Source organism: Apteryx rowi, unplaced genomic scaffold, assembly GCF_003343035.1.
Source record: "Apteryx rowi isolate R43461 unplaced genomic scaffold, aptRow1 scaffold_31, whole genome shotgun sequence".
NCBI classification, from domain to species: domain Eukaryota; kingdom Metazoa; phylum Chordata; class Aves; order Apterygiformes; family Apterygidae; genus Apteryx; species Apteryx rowi.
The window spans coordinates 4,431,030-4,451,976 of record NW_020449530.1 but is presented as its reverse complement, the minus strand read 5'-3'; the positions used below and the strand labels follow the sequence as shown (position 1 = coordinate 4,451,976).

Genomic DNA, 20,947 nt, shown 5'->3' with positions numbered 1-20,947 from the left:
TCATTTGAAAAGACACTCTTTCACAGTAAAACAATTCTTATTCCTTTACCCTGGGCTTCTCAAAGTATATTTTCCCAGATCTCACGTTCCATTAACTTTGCTATTCTCTTTCTGCATTTTTTGTATGTTATATATATATTGATATAGGAGCCAGTTTAGAAAGTGCCCATTCAACACCAAAAAAAAATATTTGTTAAAGCATACAGATGCACACTACCAGGGAGAAGAAAGATGAGTGTGGGTGTGGGTGACTGACTAAGAATGAGGGGATCAGCGTCTAGTACTATGTGATGCTGGAAAAAACATTTTCTTCCTCTTTCCCATCCAAAAAAGAAAGATGATAATCCTTCCTTTTTTCGGTCCTCTGTTTTTTCTTGCATTGAGACAGCTGATAGAGGCAAGGAGTATTGGGGGGGGGGGAGAAGCGCTATTTTTTTTTTTAAACCTGGATAAATGCTTGCCTTCTCAAATCACGTGTGACTACACTTAAATTCCTCTTCGAAAGCTGGAATTTTCTTCTGTGAACATTATATTGAAATAAGCATGAGTTTTCTTCTGCAGACCAAACTAGCCACTGTAGGAATTACATCTGCATGTAAATCTTCAAGTCATTAGCCATTTGGAAAACCACATCTGATCAGCAGAGAAAGGACTATAGTATCAGAGCATACAAATTTTAAAATCTTATACATTGTTAGGTGATGTAGAAATTTCGCTTAGCTATAGATTCCAAAGACAAGCTTCCCAAGTCAGCAACCACTCTCAAAAAAAATTTTTGAGGGCCCTTATTAAAAGTATGTTGTACTGCTTCTCAAGGTCTGTTTATAAAATTTAAGTAGCAAAGTTTTTTTTTTTTTAATTAAACAAAATTCTTGATCACAGAGAGCTGTTGACTTTATTCTCTCTTTACTACATGCAACGTGTACTAGTTATGCAACTTCACAAAAATTAAGAGGAGAGCAGGTATTAGTCTAGTCTTGGAAGGGATCTTAGACTTCTTTTAGGAACTATATAAATGTGTATTAGGAACTACTTCTGACAGAGACTCACGAGTCCTGCCTTTTCTGGGAAGCTCCAGACTTCAATTGCGTTCTGTCCTCTTGTTCAAGAAATTACTGGGAGTGTGCGTGACGCAGGAAAAATGATAGGACTCAAACTCTGTAAAATGTCTTTGAGGAGTTTTTTTCACTTGTTTTGGATGTTTGTTTCTAGCTTAGCTTTCTTTATGAAGAATCAACTCTAAAAATATAAATTTCCTATCTTGTTTTTCCTGAGGGTATCTGTACAGGACCACAGATGGGGTCAATGCTCTGAGGAGTAGTAGGTCATAATTTCTTCTGGGGGAAATCTCTGAAGTAAGTAGTAATAATGGTTGGGAAAATGAAGTGGTACCTCCAAAACTGCATGCTCTCACAGGCTTTTGTTTTTACTATTTTTCATAATAGGAGATCCACATGGAACGGTGTGTGAATCTGACCGATGTTGCTGTGGAAGCAGTTCTCACTTGTTGTCCGAAGATACACATTTTTCTGTTCCATGGATGCCCATTGATAACAGGTGAGTCAAATCACTTCTGACTGCATCTTCTTGCTGTCTGAAAAATAAGTTATGTTTTGTAAATACTCCCATACAAATAATAAATGATTAGATAATGTAATCATTATACACTGGGTTTTTTTTCAAAACAAGATGAGCTTTGCCTTGAAACCTGACAACCTTCAAAGAGGTTTCTTTCTCTCTCAAAATGTTGATGTAGACCCAAAATTGATGAGGAGACTTCATGAAGAGGTTTAAGCATATTAATCACCCACTGTGTTCCAAAAATATGGAACAGCTTCCATTCAAGAAACAGTGGAATAGACTAGGACTGATCAGCCTGAAAGAAAACAACTTAAGAGGGTTTATGATAGAGATCTAAAAAACAGTGAATGGTATGGAGGAAAGGATACTGAACAGTATTTTTTTTCTATAAAAGAATGAGGAATATCAAATAAAATTAGTAGGAACTGGATTTAGAAAAAGGAAGAACTCTTCATGTAGCGGATGACAAACCTGGGGAACTCATTGCTGAAGGATGTCATCCATGCTAAAACTATACAGCAGCTCATAGACTGTGCCAGTACTTGGAAGAGAAATTTTTGGAAGGTTAAATACATGGAAACTATGTCCAGCTTAGGAAATTCCCCTCAGCTGAAAGTAACTGGAGAATGCAAGGGATCTGGGGAAGGTGTCTTGCATGTTCTGTTCTTACTCTTCCCAGGGCACCTWCTCATGATCCTTGTTTTTATTGGTCATTTTCTTAGCCACAGGGAAGTCCATTCTCAATCAATCCTCAGYCTTCTCAAAGAAGGAAGAGCCAAAGGCGGCAGCGGAAAAAAAGCAGATGAGTTTGGGAGGAAATGAATGAAAAAAGGAGGGTGAGGGTCACTCAGAATATAAAAGAAATGATGTCAAGGACTGTGGCCTCTAACTTGAGCACAAGCAGTGGTCACAAGGGCCGTGCTGACTATTCATTTATTAAGCAGAAAATAACCAATAGGAACAAACAGTAGTTGAGAGTATAGTGGTTTAAAATTGTAATGGGACTAGAAATAGTCAGGAGGAAGCAGATGTTTCCATTACTTCAGATCACTGTTTTAGCACAGTGCCACATTGCTCRACATTGTCAAATGCAGTGTTACCACAAGGTCTTCATCATGCGTATCTCAAGTAATGTTGATACCAGTGGTTAACGTATAGCCCCACATTTCCCTTGCAATGAAACATCAAACTGACTGGTATACAAAAGTGAAGCCCACAAGACTGTTGAAGAAAAAATCCATCACTCGTGACTACATAAATCTGAACTAGAACAGACAGAACTGACCACCAGGATCCCACTTCTCCTAGTGAAGAAGACCACATTTAACCAGTGATGTGTGTTGGCTCAGTTAATTCAGTGTGGGGGCATATTAAGCATCAGCTGTAAGATAGGCCAATTGAGACAGAGGAAGGTTTCAGTGACCATGGAGTTGAGATGGCTGCACAGATGGCCGTTCTTGATGCACTCCTTAGCTGAAGCCCGCAGGCTGAGTCAGGATCTGCTCAAGCTTGACCAGGCTTTCTGCAGCTGCGTACAGTCCCTGGAGGGATCCCACAGAGCAAGTGTCAAAACCAGATGCCCACAGGGAACCTGTGAGGTGTCTGTGGTGCACCCTGTTAAATACCTTCTCCTTTTTGAGGGCGGGAAGGGAGATGACCCATTGCCCCCTGGTAGAGGTCTCTGGCCAGATAAAAAGTTGTCAGAGGTTCTGAGGTCCAGAAGTTTATGCAGAGAGACTGGGACAAATGCCGCTGTTGTGGTCAGGGAATAGTTTTTCCTCGGCATTTCTCCCATACCCCAGTTTTCCTGCCATTTTTTTGCTATGATACTGGGGTCTAGGGAGGGGATCCAGGGAGAGGTAGCTTTTAGAAGAGTTCCAGCTCTTCAGGCAGCACTACAAGAGAGGTCAGATTGGGGGTAGGTGTAGAAAGGAGCAGGGAAGAGACTGAGGGAGGAAAGTGCATGCTGTGTGTGGGAACCTGCTCATAAAGGAAGAGGGAGAAGGAGGGAAGAAAAGCACCTGTGTGCCTCTCTTTTTTTTCCTTTTTTTTTCATTCTCTCCTTTTTTTTCCTCCTCTATTTTTCTTAACTAAGGAGGAGTGGAAGGAGGATAGAGGAGCAATAGGAGTTGGGAGGGGACTTCTTCCACTCCTTCTGAGCAGCTGTTTGTGGGTCTGCAGTTAGCTATTGTGCAGTCTGGGGCAGAAGGAGCAGGGAAGGTCCTGCTGCACCTAAAGGCATTGGATGTAGCAGTGACCACGGAGCCATTGGGTCTTGAAGTCGTGGGGGGTGCAGTCAGGTGTGCAAGGGGAGGCCTCCATGGTGACAGTGATTCTTATTCTTTTTTCTTCTCTTCCTTCTGGAAAGGGGAGAAGTTGGAGCTGGAGGATTAGGGAAAGAGCTTCAGCACAGGAGCTGCTCCTTGAGCTGTGCCCAGAACTGCCTGCCTGCTGACTTGCAGGAAGCTGCCAGAGCCCCCCTTCTCTACCTGCTGGCTCCTGTTGGAGGCAGGATACCAAGGAGGATGGACTCTGGTTGTTTTTATGCACCATATAAAAGTGGTATTGTGTTTGAAGGGATTTACAACCTAGTGAACCTGTACTGCTGCTCCAAACTGTATTTGTCACTAACATAAAGTGTCATTGCAGTGTCATTAACAGAGATTGACTGCGGATCCACGAGCAGATCAGCTTTCTCTGACTGTTCTGACTTTGCCATGTCTTTCATTCTCAGTTTTCCAAATACATGATATAGTTGCTCATTTTTGCTTGTTTGATAACTGACTTTATAGAGATTGATAAATATATTCATTATATGAAACTAGATTTTTGACTTTCACATCAAAACGAACTACAAGAAGTCCAAGGAAATCAGAGAAAAAACAGGCTATAAGTATTATATACTGCTGTGCATGCTCAAGAGAGCTGAATTACAACTGCTTTGGGAACCACAACTTTGTCTTTCCTGAGCCTTACATGATTAAAACAGCTGTTTTTTAAAATTTGCATTAATGCAATGGCCATGCATTTATTGAAACTGATATCAAGAGAAGCTGCTTAACCAGGTATGAATAAGCAAACCTGATTTATGATGCAGTGGTAATCAATGTTGATCCAATTTGCCTCTTCTCTGAGAGAGATGGGGAAAAAAGTTTTTTCAGGGAAATGAACTCAATCTTATCCTTTTGATTTAGAAAAATACCCATATGCAAGGAAGTGTTTAAGCTTAAGGGTTTTTTTGGTTTTGGGTTTTTTTTTCCTTTATTAAGGCCAGACGTGACTTACATTTTTTTTTAGTTGTTGCTTAGTGTGTTTTTATTTCCTTTTATAAGATTAAATTTCTATTTTGAAAATAAGACCATGAGATTATTTTCCCAGCGTTTTAGCTGTGAGTGTGGGAATGTCACTTTTTTCTTTGTGGGCACATCACCTGGACAACATGATCCCAATGAGTGCTAATTTGAAGATGTTTAACCATCAGAGAGTGGTGATCTCTGGTCTTTTTGTGCTCTGTATTTAAAAGCAGATGACCTGCAAAAAATTGATGATCTATTGTTAGTAGTCCAAAGAAGTTATTTACTGTTTTAGGTTTTAATACAATCTTCTTGCCCATCTTTATGTATCATTCCCATTCCCATCCTTATGTTCTGTGGCTTTTTTCCTTTGCTTCAAGTTTTTCGTCTTTGTCATTAAGGCTACTAATAGTGCCATACCCTTTTTGTCCTCTCATTTCTTTGTTTTCCTCACTCTTTTCTACATCTTGCCAGATTATCAGTTGTACTAGCATTATCTTTGAGTTTAACTGCTTTTTTGTGACCATCCCAATGCTTTCTTCAAAGGCTGTCCTATATATTAGTGTTGTCTAGTTAACTCACATTTCCTCTTCTTTAAACCTCTGAAAGATGTTCTGCTTCTATGATACCTACTAAATGTAGGCTAGCTAGAAAGGAACAACCTGAATAGAAGTTAATCATAGTTGAGTGTATTCATGAAATTCTAAAAGGAAGAAGAGACATTACTCTCCCAACATCGGCCTTGTTTTTTTACGTTGGGTTAGGTGATGGTACTTTACAATTATGTGATTGAAAAAGGAACTGAATGGTTTTGAATTATTTCATTTATACCTAAAGTGTGACCTTCTAATGGTAAGCTAAGCATAAATACAGATATATTTGAATTCTTTTGTTGTTTACCTAATTTCTGTATACCACCTATATATACCTACATCTCTCTCTATATATATGTATATATTCTGAATGAATAACAAGAAATTCCTTGTTTCTTTTCCAGATCGTTCCCGAGATGTTTTAGAGCAGCTAATTGTATCGAACAAAATCAAGCAAGTGACATGGACTGTTTACTGATTACTTTTTGTTTGTGTATATATGAGTGTGAGGTTTACAGATGAGAGAGCTGTTTCAGGAAACAGCCACCTCTGGAAGATAGCTGCCCTGAGGGTGACTTTTGTACCACCAGATGGTTTCACTCCTTGTTCCTGCCAGAGGTCTCTGTCACCATTCCAGTCCTCGCTCTGTGAGTCAGGGCTTCGTAGTGTCTCTGCTTAAAGCCTGGTCTTTCTTTGCATCACTGATCATATTGCATTAAGAAGAAAGTTAAATTATAATTAATATTACTGTATCATCTCTCAGCCTCCTTGAAGGATCAGATTAGGCTATTACTTAACATCTTACTCTTAGCTACTTACACAAACACACTTTAATAAGTCCCTGTCCTGAGTTTATAATCTGAGAGGGTAGTCGCCATTAAAAATACCAAGCCCAAACATAGTATTAACATTTATGCAGAAGTGTCTGTRAAGTTAGGGCTTAAATCTGAAAAAACTGAGCAGGCAAAACTAATAAATGGAGGTGGCATTACCAGCAATGCAAGTATATTTTAAGTAGTAACAGGTAGTCTCCTTTCACAATGTACTTTGCTGGGTCTGGAGGAAAAACAGTAGATACATTTATTTATGGTGTTACTGATGCTGCAGGTTTCTTTTTTTATTTACCATTAAATACTTACTGGATTTTTACAGTTCAAAAAGTACAGTCTGTGAACATAAAAACATAAAATTGTCTTGAAATTATTGTAGTCATTTAAGGAATTTCAGTAATCATGACCAATAACAGAATCCTGTATATTGGCAAATACTCATTTGCTTTGGCTTTTGCCTGTATTCCTATGTAAAAATCTTCAGCGGGAACAAAATGCTGCTCCTCATAAGCATAGCTGAGAGTGAAACAGGACCAGACATAGGCTCTSAGCGCATGAATCTCAGGATGGTGTTCAGCAGAGTATGCGTTCTGCTGTATGCAGTTCATTACATCTACAGTGGCCTACAGAAATTGAAAATATATCTATTTATGTATCTATTTATGTACTGTTCAATTGTAGTTATATTTAAAAGCAATGTTCAGTTTTTGAAGTGTAGACAAGTTTATTACATGATGTAGCAGGGGTCTCATCACAAATATAAGTCATACTCAGTGGGTCTGTTGAAGCAAGAAACGTCTAGTGAGTCTTATATGATTTCTACATTAAACTTAAAAATGCTAATCATTTTAGTGTTACACGGGGTGGGGGGTAGCATGCTATGTTGATACTCTGCATCTGGAACTAGCAGGACTTAGATAGGGAGGTCTTACATGGATCTGGTGACACTTAGAAACCTGCGAGTTTAAACAACCATTAGGAATGTGTTTACTTTATAATCCAGCACTGTCACAGGCCACACTCACTTTAGGTGTTATAGAAATAAAACAGTCTTCTAATCTATTTAAAGTTCATGTCAAACTGCATGGAAGATAGTAATATATATATATATATATGTTTCATCCAGTAATATTAAAGGATATTATAAAGTCTGACAACAACCTCTGTTCTTCTATTGGTTTTATGGGTTAGGGAAGAGCAAATTCTATTTAGTAAAAGTGCTAATGCATAGTCATTTTCAAACTCAGGTGCCTAAATTCTTAACTCTGGGTCCATGCAGTACTATGGCTCAGTGCAGAGGACTGCGTTCCCATGATAGCTATAGGTATAACTGCATCAGCACAAACCAGACCTATAGACAGAAGTTGTTGGGTTTGCTACATTAGCGTACATAGCAACTAGCACCTAAAGGCTGTAATTGCAGCAAATTGTTGGACCAGATAAAGGCCTAAGAACCTAAATGTATACTTAGTTTTAACCATCCAGGTTTGAAAACTGGTTTTATTCCTTTTTTATTATTATTTTTTTTGTCTAAAGACTATTTGCATTGTTTCCATATTGGTCCCTGTAGTTCAGTAGGTAGCAGCACTGACATGCTCAGTAATCTTGTCAAACAACACATAAAGCTAGCTGTCCTTGCTGCAGTAAGTGTGCTGCAAAAAGAGTAAGTAGACTTATAAGATAACTGAGGTTGGAAGGGGCCTCAGAAGGTCTCTAGTCTATCTTCCTACCCAAAGTAGGGCCAGCTCTGAGCTCAGACCAGGTTGACCATAGCTTTATCCAGTTGGATCTTGAAAAACTGAAGAGGGGACAGCTGCAAACAACCTCTCTCTGCAACCTGTTCCACTGCTTGACTGTTCTTACAGTGAAAAATTTCTTCCTTATATCTAGTCTGAACCTCTTCTGTTTCAGTTTATGACCCTCATCTCTTCTTCCTACCATGCACTGCTGGGTAAAGCCTGGCTCCATCTTCCTGATAACCTCCTTGTAGGTATGGGCAGGCTGCTGCTATGTTCCCCTGAAGCCCTCTCTTCTAGAGGCTGACCAAGCCCAGCTCCTTCAGCCTATCTTTGTAGGGCACATGACCATAATATGGAGCAGTAATAGTTGTCAGATTGCCATTTCAAATGCTATATCCAGAAAGAAAATTACAAATTGAGATAAAGTAGCTAAACGCGGAAGATCACCAGAGTTTCTAACAGCAAAGGAACCTTAAAAAAAATCCTATTTGTGGGATAGTGTTACTTCTAGTCTCACAGGCTAACCTGACCTTTTTTCCCGTTGTTACTGGAACTCTGGCTTTGTTATGGTGATGGCAAATACAGTTTACATTTTTTTCCTTAAAAATGTATGCAGATGTACTGTGTTCTCCTGTCAGCCCTTTCTAAATGTATAACTTTGTGGTGTATCTTCACATTGTGCTTAAAAGCCTATACAACACAGAGGTGAATGAGAATGCTGTATTCTTAGGTTTGGAAGTTTAACATATATCACTTTAAATCCTTCACTTCCAGAGGYTGAGTCTGCTCTCTCATGGGTTTGGTACTAGCATAACTCCACTGGATTTTTTTTTTTGATTCAGGTTAAATCAGAGTCAGTTTCAACAAATGTTTACAAGTACTGTTGGAAGTGGGAGAAGAACATCATGTATACCCTTATCATTTCATATTCTATATTGTATTTGGATGTTGTTACCTTTGTAAATTGTTGAGTGAGAATATTCATGTATTGTTTTGAATATTAAATTTTGTCTCTGACTGGTTTGGATATTTTAAAATCTTATTAAATTATATATTCATGGCCACCTACATCAGCATGAGGTCATAATCCTCCCACCTCTTAAACACCATGGTTTTCTGAGTGACTGTCACAAACTTTTTCACATCTTGAAGCTTCTGCTATATCACCTGGTATTTGGATAGTTGTAGATGCAGTGTGTTTCATCCTTCAGTTAATAGTTCTTCATCTCTGCTTGTTCAATAATAATTTACTGCAAAGGTGCTAGTTATTGCAAGACTGCTCTGAAAACTTTGGTTTCTTCATTGAGTTGATGAATACACAGACTCTTACCTGTGGATCAAGGGGTTTTTTTATGCTGCAGATGTTTTTTTCTTCACAGTCATAGGTGAGGATGATTCTGGAGATTGTTGTTCAGTATCTCCTCAGGAGGAGAAGAGAAAAATAATTATACCTAATTTTTCTCTCATTCCCTGTTCAGAAGCATAATGAAAAGAAAGATTTCTTCATCCTGCACCAGGTCCCCATCATGATAGGTTGCCATTTTTTCCCTGCAAAGTTAGGGAGTGTATATCCTTTGAATGTCCTTTCTAAATGCTAAAGTTACCCTGAAGCTATTACTACTTAGTCATTCCAGTTGTTAGTAACTTTTACTTTGGCCAGAGTCAAGAAGCATGTTTTAGAATTATGCATGGCTCCTAAATGATCGCTCTGGGGCTTAAAGGAAGAGTTGACTTTATTTTAGAGGGGAAGGAGGTGACCCAAATTAGTTACATTCAGAAGAGATATCCAGGTAAAGAAAGAGCAAGGCACTTTGATTTAAGTATAATATGAGCGAATAATCTAGCAGAGAGAGTTTTATGAAGGACAGCAATAATTTTCTCTGGAAATAAACTGCAGAAGTCTGAGAAGGGAGTGTAATTATCTTTCAGCCACCATCCTCCTCTGTCCCCACAGCTGTATAATGGAAGTCTAAAATATTTCACAATACCATCAAAGAGTGAGACTAATACATTAACATACATGAAAGACATCAAGCATGCAAACTCTTGAGCATAATTTATCTTTGGATTGGCACTTCAGTGCAGGCCCATTCGAATAAAGTTTGCCTGTAATTCTTACCTCAAATGGAGCCAAAGCCTTGACAAGTGTAACTGAAATCAGTACAGGAGAGGATCTACAGAGGATCTACTAATTTACAGTGCATCAACAGATCTGTGCCATGTTTAAGTCCCATTTTCATTTTATACACTTAAAAAAAGCCAACCAAATGAGACCAAATTCATTATAAAGTCAGCTTTAACAGCCTTCTAAGCTATTTGAGGGCTGATAACTCCAGACGATACTTGATGTTAATCCATTGTTTTCTTGTCTAGTAGATTCAGGAAGTGAATATTCTACAACTTTGTGCAATTGACTGTGAATTCTGTGTCTTAAAAACTCATGCCTGCCAGGGTCACCAATCAGCACTTTAGTTTGCCGTATCCTGATGCATTTCCTCAGCCAGTGATGAAGACCATCAGCAAGTTGTTCATCATAAAACATGTCCCCTAGAACAATGAGGTCCCAGTTGCCCACCTCTGAATTAATGATGTTCTTAATGGTGATGGGAAAGGGATTCAGATGGTTCAGTTCACAGTTTAAGATCATTGCCATTCCTGCAACTGAAGAAAAGTAAATGAAAGTTAAGTTTTAGGATTCTGCCTTTCAGCTTCATTACAAATTTCAAATACTTTGACACAACTTTCAATTTCATCTCTTATTTTTGTTTATCCTATCTAGTGGCTTCCACAGCTTTCATTATGCATCAAAATCTAGCATAAAATGGTGAAATTTTATCCTCATCACACCATGCATGGGGAAGAGCTATCCCATATTGGAAACCAATGGCACTCCTGGCTCAAACTGGAATATCCAACTACCTTATCTGTGGATACACTTCCTCCTTAATCAATGAGTAATTAAATTATAAATAAACTGCATAAGTCATTTAAGGGAAAATAAAATCTGGGAAAAAAATAGCAAAATGTAGGCCCTAACATATGAACCTGCAGCAAAATGCTATGCTCAAGTCCTAGAGAGAAACCAATTTATCCACTTGCTCTTGGAACTCTCTTCCAAACCAGCTGTGATGATGTGTAAGAAACATTTGATAGACACTTTGCTGTTTATTCATTCTAAAGAGCTGCTCACGTGGAGATACACTTTGCGTAAGGAAGCCTGGTACAACCCGGCTTCTAATACTGGCAAAATCCATTAATCTTTTTAGCATTCTAAATTAGCATATTTGGAAACCAAATTTCTCCCAAATAGGTCAAATAAAAGTTAATGCTAAATGTGCTTTAAAAAATAATAAAGATCTTTGCAGAGATTAAAAAAAACCAAGGTCTTACTAGGGTCAATGTCGTTAGCAAGGACTTGGGATGCACCACTCATCACAGCAGCTATTGCTGTTGCTCCACATCCACTTCCAAGATCCAAAACTGATCGCCCTTTAACAACACATGGATTATCTAAAATGTACCTGAATTTAAAAGGAAAACTGTTAAAGCTATAAACAGGTTTATGCAGATTTCTTAGCTTTGTATTRCACTGCATGAGTGTTCACATCATACATGTAATGAACCATGATATTCTAGAAGATACTATTATTCTACATAAGCTGCTGGCACATAGCTCCTTGTTTGCTCATATAAAAATCAAAAAAACTATCTTTCTCCCTTCCTCTTCCCCCACAAGAAAAAATCTAACCAAGTAAACAACGTTTGATTTCAGTCAGCTCATTCTCTGACAGGTGAGCTTATGTAATAAATGGACACAAACTGCAACGTGACTAAGATGCTTGGTATCAAAACCAGGAAATGGAAAATTGTTGATATGGATTTGTAGAAATTGCAAGGAACCAACCTGAAGAAACATGAAGATGGATTTGCAGTAAATATTCCACCCTCAAAAGACAAGGCCTCCCCATGCCCTACAATACTGCTTATACAACTATTTGGAAGATGATTTTCTCCTGTTTCTTTTTCTGAGTCATGCACTTACATATGCAAATACTTCTAGTCTGCTTAATGTTGTTCCTGAGTAGCAACAAGAAAATGAGAATATAGCAATGGTGAGCAGAAAGAATATCTTGACTTAGTCACTGATACCCACCAAGAGGAATCAGCAAGCAAAGCCCCTAGGCTGGAAATGCAGAGGAAGAACTGACACAAGGCAAGCAGTAGTTATTAAATACTATGGGTCGTATTGCCATTATTGAGTGTTCAGAACTTAACCAAGGGCCTAGAAATTCAGTCTTTTGTAAGGGTGCAAAGCCTTAGGTGACATAAATTACTGTAAATTGCCGTTATGTCTGTTAAAATAGAAACATGAAAGGATTTTACATTTGTGTCATCTCCTAGCATGGAAGATGATGGCTGACTGTTGACACAGTCACAGGCTGCTGGTAAGCACACCTTTCACAGATGTTCTAATGTAGAGAACTGTAATAGAAACATTAAGATTGGTGTAAATGGTGAATGAATGTGAATGTCCAGGCACAGAAGCACCAGAAGGAATGGCAGAAGTAGGCCTAGTAAGAATGTCAGGTGTTGCTGGCACCTAGATCCCAGCACATCTATATACAGCTTCCCAGGAAACACAGACTGAGAAAGAAAAGAAGATACCCYACCCTCAGACTAAAACAAAGGTGCAAGGCAATAAGAGATAATGGCAGGGAGGCAAAGACCAGGACTGAAGCTATAAAATACCCAGATTAGGAAACTAGGAGACATGATGAGGACTTGACATCCCATGCCTCTCATCCTCTGTGTCATCACAAGGAATCTTGACTGGACTGTGTGCATGGACACACAGAGCTTGATGCTTGTGAGTATGTGGCTATGAGATGAGTGAATGAGACATGTTTAGTTTTATTAAAAATCTTCTTCTCCTCTAAGGTCTGGCATTGGGCTTTACTACACTGTTATGTTGCAGCATTATTTGCTACTCTTAGGATGTACAGAGATGTTCTCTGATTCTGAGGGCACCTTGGAAGGGCATTTGTGCAGAGGCTTAGCAGCTCAGCTGTCTGGCAACACTCCTCCTGTGGGTTTTGGTCCTTTGAGGACAACCCCCAGTTTGCAAACAGGTTGGAGGGCAGAGATGGGACCTCCATGGAAAGTGCCSTGCTTCTTCTTTCCATAGGAAGGGGCTGTACTTGCATTTGCAATGACTTTCCTGCAGTAATGTGTTTAGAGAGAGATCTGACCTAATACTGTTAAGTGCCCTGTTTCCAGCTGAGTGGTTCCCAAGTTACCTCTAATGGCAACTTAGAACAGCTGGAACCTACTGTCTACCCTGGCACGGACAGAGTACATTATGCTGATGTTGGAGACTGGTGTCAGACATCCTGGGTTAACAAGGTGTTGTAGGTTACTCTGTGAGAAATAGTCTGAAATAGTAAACTTCTGATGCTGTGGAAAWGCCAATTGTGAAATAAGCATAGCTACAGAAGCAGCATGTTTTCATGCGCCTTTTATTTTCTTTTTCTTTTTACTTTTCCAGGTTATGCAAGTAATTTCTGACATTCCCATCTTATCGAAACAAGTGCATAAATGGTAGTCAATCAATGAGTGTTGCTACCCAACTACCTGGGCATATGAATCATATGATAATAAAATGTATAGATTACCTTACCTAATTTAATTATATGATGTTTAAGAGCACTCTAATTCATCTAAATGGCAGGCTAATCAACTTGCAATTTGGAACTATAAGACTCTTTCCTGGTTGAAAAAGCTTTCCTGTTTCTGCTTTCTTGCAGAACAGTAGTTCAGATCTTCCCCTTTTATCTGTGTGGGGGTGACTGACAGTTTGTTCTTTTCTGTAACAATTAGGAATTTTATCTGCTGTTCAAAGTGAGAGGTCTGATTTTACAGGATAAAGGAACTCCAGCTAGTTCCTTGGAAGCAGGAATATCAAACACATTTTGACAGTAAGTGGCCAGAATCAAAATGCAGGTTCTTATGTGACTAGAAAACAAGGAGGATTCTTTAAATACTCATTTACTGTAGGTCTGTGAGCACTGAAACAATAGGGCTGCTGAAATCCTAAATGAGGAGACTGATTCAGGCTAACCAGCACTACAAAGTGCATCAGCATAAGCCTACTTTTCTCAGCAGAACCAGACATACATCCACACACCTGTTTGTATCCTACAAAAAAAAAAAAAACCCTTGTGTTATCACAAAAATGGAAATTTTCCTTTTTGGATTGACAATGAATGATATAATTAAACAGCTTGCTTGGTTTTGATGGCAACTGCATGGCTTTCCCACAGATCCAAATTCAGCCCTGTTGTCAACACATGCAGCTCCATTGAAGACAACAGGTTTCAGCTGATTTAAGAGCTGTAAGTTACTCGACATATGGCAGATGCTGAAACTTCACTGCCAGCCAGCAGAGATTGCTGCTCTACTGTGTAAGTTCTGACATGCTTGCCAGCAGTGGACCATACTTATCAACTTTGGTCTGTGCTGCATACCTGGACAGGGCTTGACCTCCTGGCCAGTAAATTGCCCAGAATGGGTCCCCATAAGGCCACAGGTCAAGTTTTTTGTGCCAGAACCTGCAGCGAGGGGTGAGGAGGCGCAGTTGTATCTCTGGCGTGAGGTTCCCGCTGCTGGTGATCTCCGTGTTCTCCTCCAGAAATGCTCTCATCTCAGGGTCCACAGACTTGCCAGCACTCCAGTGGCAGCAGCGTTTCCAACCCAGAGAAGGGCTTCCCTTCCTGCTCCTCCAAGCTTTGGCAAAGGCATTCTGCCTGCCCAAGAAGAGGAACAGTTTCCAGTCATGAAAAGCCATGTCTCCACCAAGGATAACTGCTCCCGAGAACAGCTTGTAGCACAGATTATCTGAGGCAGGTGATGAGGGAGAAAGCTTGAAGCAAACTCACAGGATGTTGTTTTTCATAGTAATGGGTGACAACTCCTGAAAGGAGAACAAGGTTATGTAAGTGACATTTCAGTGACTTCAAGGCTATGCACCACCAGGGCTTTAGGAAGAGGAGGTTGACATGCCCTTGTACAATCATGAAAGGGTGCTTTGCCCCTGCAGTAGGGAGCCTTTGGACACATCCAGTGAGAAACAACTGCTGAGTGGGAGAGCTGACAGAGCTAAAAATTAAACATGCAGCTTTTAACATTTCCCTCCCTCTGCCTTGCAGATATACATAGAGCAGGCTACTCCCATATAAGGTTTTTCCATCAAATCCTTAGCTTTTACAGTAGGGCTCTGGTATTGCAGGAACTATGGACACAGCAAAGGTTGTCAGGAGATTTTGGGGGAGGAATACTTACAGGTTTTATAATAGTGATGAGTCTTTTATATTTTAAAGCATCTTTTTATATTGAAGGTTAGCAAACAGTTAAAGGATTTCCTCAAACGACTTTCCTTTCTCCTTCAAATTTGTCAGGGTGCCTGCTCCAAAATGACAAAACCTGGTCTAAATTGGAATACTCTAATTTGTTGCATTTCAGTCTATACTTTAAAGGATCAGATAGTCTTACAGTATAGTAGTCTCATGTGGATGCTCTCCTGTAGAAGAAAGTAGGCCTCCATCTACTGCTCCCTCTCAGATAGTTTCTCAAGTTCCCAGAGGTAAACATGCCCCAAGCTGTCTAAAGCAACAGAAAGTGAATCCAACACATTCCAGAAAACTGAGTCTTTAGAAGTTGAGGCATTAAGACTGGATGAGTTCAGACTCAAAGGCCTTCTGATGCCACTCAAGGCCAGTTTTAAAGTCACAAGTGGTAAAGAAAAGAGAATGGGAAGCTGATGTGCCAGAGTTTAGACTCACTTATGAAAAAAACAACAGACAGCCACTACACTCAGATGAGAGACAAACGAAGAAGAGCAAGCTTTACCATGCTCTTCTCATCCACCATCTCCTGAAGTCTCTGGGTCTTTCTTATACTAAACCTGATAGCATCTTTACCGAGGGGTGGCCAGGAAAGAGAAAAACCAACTTTCTGCATCCCTGCTCAGATCTCCTTTATCCATTCCTTCCTCTTTCATTGTCTTTTCTTTCTTCTCTTGCTCTCCAATTTCTTTTCAGTAATTTGGATTTAAGGGCTTCAAGGCACAGCTCTTGAACCTCACCCAGAGCTGATGACTAGGGAAGCAATTAAAATCTGTGCTTTAAATAGTACTCTGGCATAAGTTTTCCAGGTTTTGGGACATTCAACAAGACAGGGGGAAGGACCTTTGTTTCCACAATAGCAAGACTACAAGAAAAAATAGACATGAGACAAACTGTACTCTCTTTGCTATTGTTTCCTCTATTCTGCAGAGGTTTTCAAGAAAAAGCAGAATGATGCATAAAGAAAACCAGCTTTAGCCCATTCCAGCCAATTTTTTCACAATGCAAGAGCTGTGACAAGTTTCACCATCTCGAATAGTATAGATTGTCCTTACAAAAACTACACAGATAAAAGGATGACAGCAAAAAATATTATTAAAATAAAGCCTTCTTTAACACTTCATAATTGATATGATTTGATTTTTTATTTTCTTTATCCATATCATTATTAAAAGTTAATGTGACTTTAGTGGCATTTTTGCATGTGCTGGCTTCTGCTTCAGGTGCCAATTTTAATTGATTGCTTACTAGAATGGTAAGTTGTGAATTAAACTCCTGCGATGCTTTGCTATTTAGGCCAACAGTCCAGCCAAACCTCTGTGAACTTCCACTTACTTGACTGTTTGATTAAATCATTAGCTAAAGGCTTTGTGTTTTTATTAAAAATATGTGACTGAATATTTTGCATTTTGCCACATTTGAGAAGGCCATACAGCAGAGTCCCTGTAATTGATGAATGCAATTAATGAACGCCTCCCTTCCTGAAAGCAGAACTACATAATCTGCTTAAGGAAAATGTGAAGTTAACTGCCGTCAGGGGTATAAATCTTGTCAGGTAATGCCGTATTCTGTCCTGTCCCCCCCCCCCCCGAATTGCTGCAAATCAGCAGGGGTAAAATTTTGGTAGCATGTATTTTGTGTTGCCTGTCACGATAGTCTTTCATAGCCTTAAATCAGCAAAACTGATGAGTTGGCTGATTAACAGACTGATATGTTGGGTTTCTGCCTTTAAATTCGTCTTCTGCAGAGAACGTACCAGCCTAGAGCTCTGTACCGAAAAACTGAATTTAACCACTTAGCGCAGAAAGGTGTCAGGGTAGATGTTGTTACATTTGACATCCTTGGCCTCCCCATTTTATTGGAATTGAAATCCAGGGGAAAAGAGAACATTTTTCTTGGAGAACCAGAAAAGAAAAGAAAAAAGAAAAGAAAAGAAAAAAGAAAAGAAAAGAAAAAAGAAAAGAAAAGAAAAAGCAATTCGTGGGGCAACTTAAGCTTTTGGAAAGAGCAGCAGGGGCCTTTCTTTCACGCTGTGATGCCGGGGTACGACACCAAGGCCCGAGCAGGGCCCGAGGCTGCCAGCTGAAGGGAGGGTGCAAATCAGACCCTTCGACACACTTTCGGGGCCTTAAGTAACCTGCTCGCGCCCAGGGGATGAACCACCGGAAAAATTACCCTTTTCATTCAAAAATTCCCAGCTTTTTCTCTCCAGGATGGCATCCCCGCCCTTCCCCCCTCCCCGGGGAAGGCCGGCGCCGGCCCCGGGAGGCCGCGGCGAGCCCCAACGGCCCGCCGCGAGACCTGGCCCCTCATGGCGGCGCCGGCCCCAACGGCCGCAACGGCCCACCTAGCCGCCATGGCCGCCCGCGCCGCACCGCCCCCCGCCGGGGCGGGACCGCGGCCGGGGCCGGGGCCGGCCCACACCTACCTGCTCCCGGCCGCCGCCGCGTCGCCGCACCCCGGTGTGCGCAGGCCGCGCTGAGCAGAGCCGAGCCGAGCCAGGCCGGGCCGGGCCGGGCCGGGCTCTCCTGCCTCCTCCTTCCCTTAAAGCGGCAGCGCCCGGGCGGCTTCGCCTCCGCAGGCTTCTCTGGTGCTCGGGGTCGTTTTCTTAGCGAAAAGCCGGTGCGCCCCGTTCCTGCCTCTCCCGGTTGAATTCGGCCGTGTCCGGGTGCCGCGCCGGCCCGGGCCCCGCGGSAGATACGGAAAACGGAAGGCAGATCTTTCTCTCTTCCTTCCCGCATCAGATCAGGACCACCACCAAATGGGCTGAGCGCGGCCCGAGCAAGGTTTCCCGGGCTTTTCGTAACAGCGACGGCCTGGGAAGGTGCTGACCACTGAAAGACCCACCAGACAGTGCCAGTGCCGGGTCTGTCTGTCAAGCGGGCCAAACCTCTATTTCCCTTCCCGTTTGTTTCTGTTGCTCTAAACAGCCCTTCATTTCTCTCCTCCCCAATCTCTCTCTTCAATATGGACATTTGGGGGGGGAGGCTTTCCCTTAAAACGCTATGTTGTTGTTAGTCACTCATACAGCTCTACTGTAGCTAAGCGCCTGCTAACTTACAGGTTGTGTTTTTTTTTCTCCAGCATTTCTCTGAGGCAGGAAAGTGCGTTTTCATCGTTGTGGAAATGGGGACAGGAGCCAGGCGGTGACCGAGAGACTTGCCCATGGCCAGACAAGGAACCGAACCTCACTGTGTCTCCCTGCCTTGCCCAGCCACCGTCCCTGCTGCCGCAGGAGGATGGATGGGGACGCAGGGATGTGGGCTCCCCTCCCTTTCTCCTGGATCCAAGTGCAGGGCCAAGCCCCTGCTGGCAGTGCAGCCTGGCCAGACCAGGGGCCAAAGGTGATTTCTGGTTTCCCTGCTGGGTGTTTCTGTGCTGCAGTCCCATGGGTTCCCCTGAGCACCCTTCCCTGTGGCGACTGACTTTGCTGTGTTGATTAGCTGGTCCTGCAGGGGGATTGGAGAGACCCCCGAGGCTCTCTGGTGGCACCCACTGGGTCTCTGCCCTCTCTCCCAGCCCCATCTGCTGGGATTTAGGGAATAGAAATAGTTTCTGACAACACAAGCAACAAATTTGGTTTTCTGTAGCTTCCCTCTGGCACTAAGTATCCCAGCTTTCACACACTGGCTTTTGAAAAGGCCCTTGTGCACTGCCTGAGGTGATGAGTATAAATTCTGCACCTCTTCGGGTGCCAGTATTTTAAAAATAAATCTGATGATTACACAGCCTAAGCCTGGATCTGCCCAAATCGCTTAGGCTATGAGGCCATCTAGTGATCTTCTGGCTTAGTACAATTAAAATGCACTCTCCAGCATGTGAAAGCTGCTTACAAAGCAGGACCTTTCATTTAAACGTGGATGATCCCACGTATCCTGAGAGAAGATGGCCCCTCCATACTGGGCTGCAGAGAGGTCTGGATGGAGGCAGAGCACCAGAGGAGGTGAGCACCAGCCAGAAGCTGGTGTTCCCTCACCACATGAAGGGGCATGAGGTCCACTGACATGTTAAGCTATAGGGATGCTTACATGTCTTTTACACTTGCCTTTTCTATACCTGTAGAGCAAAGCAGAATATACCTTCAGTCTTTTTAGAATTGATCCCAAAAGTGGATATCAAAGTGTGGACCATTGTGGGTTGGGCTCAGGAAGGACACTACTTCTTGGAGCCCTTAGAGAAAACCATGGAGTTTCAAAACTCTTGAGTCTTTCAGCAGCTCTAGCTGGTTCTCTCCAAGCAAGGAAACACTGAAAGCACTCATGATACCAAAAACTGCACATAAAATGCACAGTTCAGGACTGAAGTTTTTGTGCTTTTTAGATACCCACAACTATGCTAGGAATAAAGAAAACATTAAGGTGACAGAAGAACCATTACCAACATCAGCTCAGGATGCCAGGCCGATGTAAGATGTGCTACTGGCTTTAGGAATACTGACAGGTGATGATACAGCTCGATCACACACATTTTATTTTATGCCTGAAAAGAGACCTGCAGAATAATACTGATGCTATTTGAGGATTCTCAGAGAAATTTGAAATGAAAGTTTTTTTCACTTTGATCTTCAGTTTCTTTGATTTGGCATTTGAACAAGTAACTTCTCAGGTCTAGTTTTTGTGAACTCCTGATATATGGTGTTATTCAGTAGCTATTTGAACCTCAGTGAAGTCACTACCATCTAACACAGACCAACACCACACTGAGGCAGTTAAAAAAAATCTTCCCTAGCTCATTCCAGCCCAGGGACTGCTTCGCTGAAAAAGGAGGAGTGAAGTGCTTGTTTTCCAGTAATATTGGCTGAGGTGTTAAAAACAGAGATTCACTCTTTCTGATTTAACTACAAATGGTTAATTAGTATTTTACGGACTCCTAGTATGACATAAAAAAGTTATGATACCAATGATAACTGTCAACTCTCACACAAAAGTCCAGGTAAATCACTTAGACTTTCAGGTTATGCTTTGTGATTATTATTTCAGGAAAGGTTTCAAAGCTAGTCCCCTGTGAGAAAAATGTTTCATTTGCACAGGCTTTTGCTTTAACTTGTATGGTAACATCTTGAGAGTCTCTGCTGATCAAATGTATGATGTAATTGGCAGCCAACTACACTCAGATAACATGGATTTTGTCTATCATGGAGGAGTGCTAAACTTTCAAAATGCAACTGTAGAGTAGCACACAGGGGACTCGTGTGTCCAGGGGAATTACTAGATTACTGACTGATGATCCAACTGTCCAGGTCTCTGGGGAAATCTAGTTTGAGCTAATTAACAACAAAGAAATGGAACTGCACAAGGAAAGAAGAAAAAAAAAAGGAAAGGAAAAACAGAGAGAGAAGCTACCTTTGCATTAATTAGCCAATGACTTATAATTCATAGTAGACACAAAGGTTAAACAGAAAGGAAGAAAGGCCTGCAGTTCAACTGACAGATGACAATGCCAGTTCATTCCTTCTAGCTTTTAAAACTGAAGCTCCAGTCCCCTTTTCCAGATTTCTTTTTGCAAGGCCAA

At 41.3% G+C, this 20,947-nt stretch overlaps 2 protein-coding genes across 6 annotated transcripts in view; one reads left to right on the top strand and one right to left on the bottom strand.

Moving 5' to 3' along the window:
* Positions 1–9,058, top strand: part of AMN1 (antagonist of mitotic exit network 1 homolog) — a 32,712-nt gene extending 23,654 nt beyond the window's left edge. For 3 of the 5 annotated variants that reach the window (XM_026070310.1, XM_026070312.1, XM_026070313.1), the window contains exons 6-7: positions 1,446–1,557; positions 2,304–5,852. In XM_026070310.1, the coding sequence (XP_025926095.1) occupies positions 1,446–1,557; positions 2,304–2,407 (216 nt within the window). In that variant the 3' untranslated portion in view covers positions 2,408–5,852. The other 2 variants (XM_026070311.1, XM_026070315.1) reach the window with 2 other exon arrangements.
* Positions 9,059–9,621: 563 nt separating this feature from the next.
* Positions 9,622–17,919, bottom strand: ETFBKMT (electron transfer flavoprotein subunit beta lysine methyltransferase). The gene is made up of 4 exons (XM_026070378.1): positions 17,865–17,919; positions 14,561–15,006; positions 11,427–11,557; positions 9,622–10,697 (listed from the first exon to the last, which is right to left on the bottom strand). The coding sequence occupies exons 2-4, from the start codon at positions 14,878–14,880 to the stop codon at positions 10,333–10,335; spliced, it is 816 nt and encodes a 271-aa protein (XP_025926163.1). The 5' UTR covers positions 14,881–15,006; positions 17,865–17,919; the 3' UTR covers positions 9,622–10,332.
* Between the last annotated feature and the right edge of the window lie 3,028 nt (positions 17,920–20,947).